The following is a 4,219-nucleotide window of genomic DNA, read 5'->3' on the forward strand; positions in this document are numbered from 1 at the left end:
TGTTATTCCTTAAAGCATTTAGGAAATGTACCGCTCGACACTGAACCGGCTCTCAGCTCGTGTTAACTGGTGTTAATGGGCAGCCAGATGAGTTCAGGCTGAGAAATATTTGCTCCCAATTGTAATTAGACTAATTCAATAATTAGATGTCGGGGTTGCCTTTGTTTTCAGAAATCTAAATAAGTTTTACCATAAAGTAAAAAGCTTTTAAAAGTCGAGCCTTGTTTCAGTAGAATACATAAAACTATAAACTGCTGCTGGAGCAAAGCATTGCAAATAATCCACACGTGACAGCTTTTGAACTTTTTAAATAAGAGCAGCGGCACGCTGTATACTTCAGGGTATATTTGCTGGTCTCTGACAAAATCCTAATAGATGTGATGGAGGAAAGCTGGAGCACCACTGCTTCCCCACAGTCAGCACCAAGTCAGTCTCACAGTAACAGCCAACAGCACAAAATCCACTTAAAATGAATATTCATATAAATAAGTAAAAGGTCAAATTGAGCCATCCTGGCTTTGGATACAATAAATCATATAAATACAGATTCATTTAGAAGCACATCAGATGATGGTATCAGCAGCTGCTCATTAGGAGCAGCAAGAAGAGATTAAGTACATGTTTGCCTGTGAGATGTTCAGTCTGCTGTCAGGTCAGCTCCTGTGAAGCAAAGAAAAAAAATACTTTAAACATTTTTACCTCCAGAGTCACTCGTGAAAATCGAGAATACTTGACCTGACTTACACAACGATCCTGCAGTTTCTCGCCTGGACGTAGCTTCCCGTGTACCTGACGTCACACTGAGCCTCGTTGTTGGAGAAGTCAGACTCCTCGACCAGGTGAGAGGGGTTCACCGTTACCTGAAAATCAAATAAACAACAATCATTTAGAGATGAAATGTGAATAATAATATAAATAATATAAATCCGTCCTGCAAACCCACCTTGAGTATGTAGTTCCCCGGCGGCACATCAGTGATGTCGATCCACTGGCAGTCGATGTTGGCGTGGTACGTGTCATAGCATCCAGGACTGAGACCCTAAGAAGACGCCAAACTTACACAACCTGCTTCTGCGATGCTTTAAAAGCGGAAATCTTTACGTTTTTACGAGAAAGACGTAACCAGTGAAAATCCTGCACAGATACAAAAGTGCAAACTGACTTGTGTGTGAGTAGTGCAGGCAAAGCGTCGCCGTACTCCTGCATCACACGACGTGTCCTCTAGACAGAAACTGGCTTTGTGTCCCTCAGCAACCTTCAGTCCAGTGGAGACATCCAGCAGGTCGTAGTTACTAAATGCTTCCATGCTGTGGTAATGCCTGAAGAGGAGAGAAATCTTCTCTGCTAATGTGTTCAGGAAACCGTCCTTTCTGCTGTATTTACAGTACGTAACATTCTCTTAAATCTCATGTTTCGCTTTTTCAAAAAACAAAACGTGTAATTACCCCAATTAAAACAGATGAAGAGATTTGGTCTACTCTCAGCTGTTTCTGAACTGTTGGCTCTGTGGGATGTCAGAGTGGATGTTCCTAAAACGCTCACCTCAGGCATCTTTGGCTGCGAAACTACAGTTTCCTAAAATTAACTTCTCCCTCGGACATGTTTTAATGTTTTATCTGTTAGTTATAAATCCTGTGTCCACACATCACTCTGCAGGAACTGGGGTGTGACTTTGAGGACATATATGGTGTTTCTAACTCACTGGTGACAGCTGTGCCACTCCCACTCATGCCTGGGTCTCACTGGGAGGAAGTCTGCTGTTCCCTGGTTCTTCACTCGCTGTGGGAAGCGCAGCAGAACTCGATAGTCGAGGTCACTCACACTCGGGTGATATGCAGAGCTGAAGGAAAAGGAAACAGGAAATGAGCCAAGATACCTGGAGCACCTTCACTGTGTGCCGAGATGACACTCGGAGGGTTTTAAACACTCAGTGCGCAGCCGGAATCGACTTGCACCACCTTTTTAAGTCTTTGTCCTCCACACATACATGACATGCCTCACTGCACAGTTTACTCTATTTCCTGCTCACCGAGCGGCAGACGCAATGATTTACTGCAGAGGTGGTTTCTGGTCTTGCCTCAGCAGTTTTTGCATTCACCTCAGAAATCCTTTGCCTTTCATTTCAGAGTTTATTTTATTTGGCAGAGCGGCTGCTCAGATCAGAGGAGAGAATCTCAGGCAGCAGCCAGGTTTGCGTCCAGTCATTCTGTCACTCAGCTGTAGCATCCAAATGGGAGGATGTGGGCCAACACAGTGAGGCAGGCTCAAAGAAGTCCTATCTTTTATTATCTCGATGTAAATGTGTTTGTCCTGCCTGACGTCACACGTTTCTGCTGCACAGCAAAAATAACCTGTATTGTAAAATGTCAGTGAAGAACAACTTAAATTATTTTTGACTTCACAGACAGATTCATATAAAGCCCAATAAAGCACCTGGAAAGACAGTTCTCCTCAGCTGCACAGCGAAGTGCATACATCTGTGCTCTCTGAATGTACGAGGCTGCTTGGATGTAGTAAGGGTCAGGAACCAAGTCTGGAAGACCTGCAGAGGAAAAAAAATCAGAAACTTAAACGATTAAAACAACCTAAAGGCAAAAACTGGGGCATCAACTTTCCACTAATGGGATTTCAAACTCATTTTACTCATCAAGAGTCACATAAATGTCCACATTTAATCCCTCAGATATCTGAATATAAGATAACAAAGGGCAATTTTAACAGAATAGCTGAATTTTTCTACATGATAAATGTGTAAAAGAAAAGAAAAAGTGCTCTTAGATCACTGACCAGACTGTCCTGTACTTATGAAACATAAAGCTTTGTTGATGGAGTCTGTCTTCTCTGTGTTTGACAGCTCTGTTCTACACTGTCTAATAAACTGCATCCTTATTGAAAAGTGCTGCATGTGTTGATTTGACTATGCAGACGTCACAAAACCTGTATCTATACAGATCAGCATAATAAGAATCTGCTTGGGAAGAATAATGAATGGACAACTTTAGATATACTGTCGTAAGCTGCAGAAGTAATTTCTCCATCACTGCTGGCTAATCACTAATGACTCTCAAAGTCTATCAATCAAGCATTTAATTTTAACTTTGCTCAGAGGCTCTGGCACGGGAGACATTAGTTTTGTCATTAACTCCGGTTCTCATTAAAATGCATTAAAATCTGCATTAGATGGGATTTAAATGTGGGGCTCGGCACTCCTTTCGGCGCCAAACCAATTTGATTGATTGGGCGTGATAATGTCTCTAACGCTTCAAGATGCGTGCCTCTCCATAACTACTTTTTAATACACGTTGGTGTCTTTGCCGCGGTGCTTCTGTCTCACCGTTGTGGAAGAACCTGGTCCCGTAGCCGGCTCCTGGTGGAGGGCGCGCACTCAGCCTGTTCCTGCGGTCTGGTGGGTAAACGTTATAGAAAACCGAGTTCCTGTGATGAATACTGTGCGGGTCTCGTGGGTCACTCGCGTCTGTAGTGCGTGAGGCATCGGGTCCGCTACGTGGAAATTGTAATTCTACAGCGTTGCTGTACAGTGCTGTGGGAGAAACAATTAACTCTGGCGTGACTCTGGTCAGAGTGTGCGCTCTTTGCACACCGCGCGCACTGGGAGCGTCTCCCAGCGTGGTCTCCTGGGTTATATGACGTGCGTTCCCAGCGTCCTCTGCCGTGGTCACCCATATTGATGTGGCAGGTGATCGAACAGTTGAATGCGTGCTCTGGGACCTGGTTCTGCCGCTTTGGCTGTGGGTAAAAGCCGGCGATCTTGCCTGTGACGCGCTGGCTCGTTGTACACCTGTATCATCTCCAAGTGCACTACGGCCTCCTCGTGGGACTCCGCTGCCGGAGAACTCTTGGACGGAGGAAAGAGCTGAAGAGCTGCTGGACTGTGACCGGAGGGACCCGGAGTATCCCACAGCCTCTGTGGTGGTTTGGCTGCGGGGTGGGGACTGACTGCGTGTGCCAGGTCGTCCCGAGGCGAGTATATAATGATCCGTATCAGCAGCAAGGACAGACGCATCCACTTGACTGCGCTCGTTTTGTTGAAAATGGCCGTTGAGTTCGTTAAATTCCCAAGATCCGGTTCTGGTGGGTCTACTGGACGCAGCCGGAGGGTTCACTTGGTTGTTTGCTCTCAATAGAAGCTGAGCGCGTCTCCGTGTCTGTGCTGGTAAACGATACTGAGTCCCAGTGCTCAGTAAACTGTACACCTGAC

At 45.4% G+C, this 4,219-nt stretch overlaps 1 protein-coding gene across 1 annotated transcript; it reads right to left on the bottom strand.

Moving 5' to 3' along the window:
- Positions 1–327: 327 nt before the first annotated feature.
- loxl5a (lysyl oxidase-like 5a) lies at positions 328–4,214 on the bottom strand (the record flags this gene model as incomplete). Its single annotated transcript, XM_005746818.2, has 7 exons — positions 328–660; positions 745–860; positions 944–1,039; positions 1,163–1,319; positions 1,703–1,840; positions 2,434–2,542; positions 3,335–4,214. Coding segments are annotated over 7 exons (1,503 nt in total), but the record flags the coding sequence as incomplete, so codon positions are not given.
- Between the last annotated feature and the right edge of the window lie 5 nt (positions 4,215–4,219).

The sequence above is a fragment of the Pundamilia nyererei genome, unplaced genomic scaffold, assembly GCF_000239375.1.
Source record: "Pundamilia nyererei isolate P.nyererei 1_Seehausen unplaced genomic scaffold, PunNye1.0 scaffold00183, whole genome shotgun sequence".
NCBI lineage: Eukaryota > Metazoa > Chordata > Actinopteri > Cichliformes > Cichlidae > Pundamilia > Pundamilia nyererei.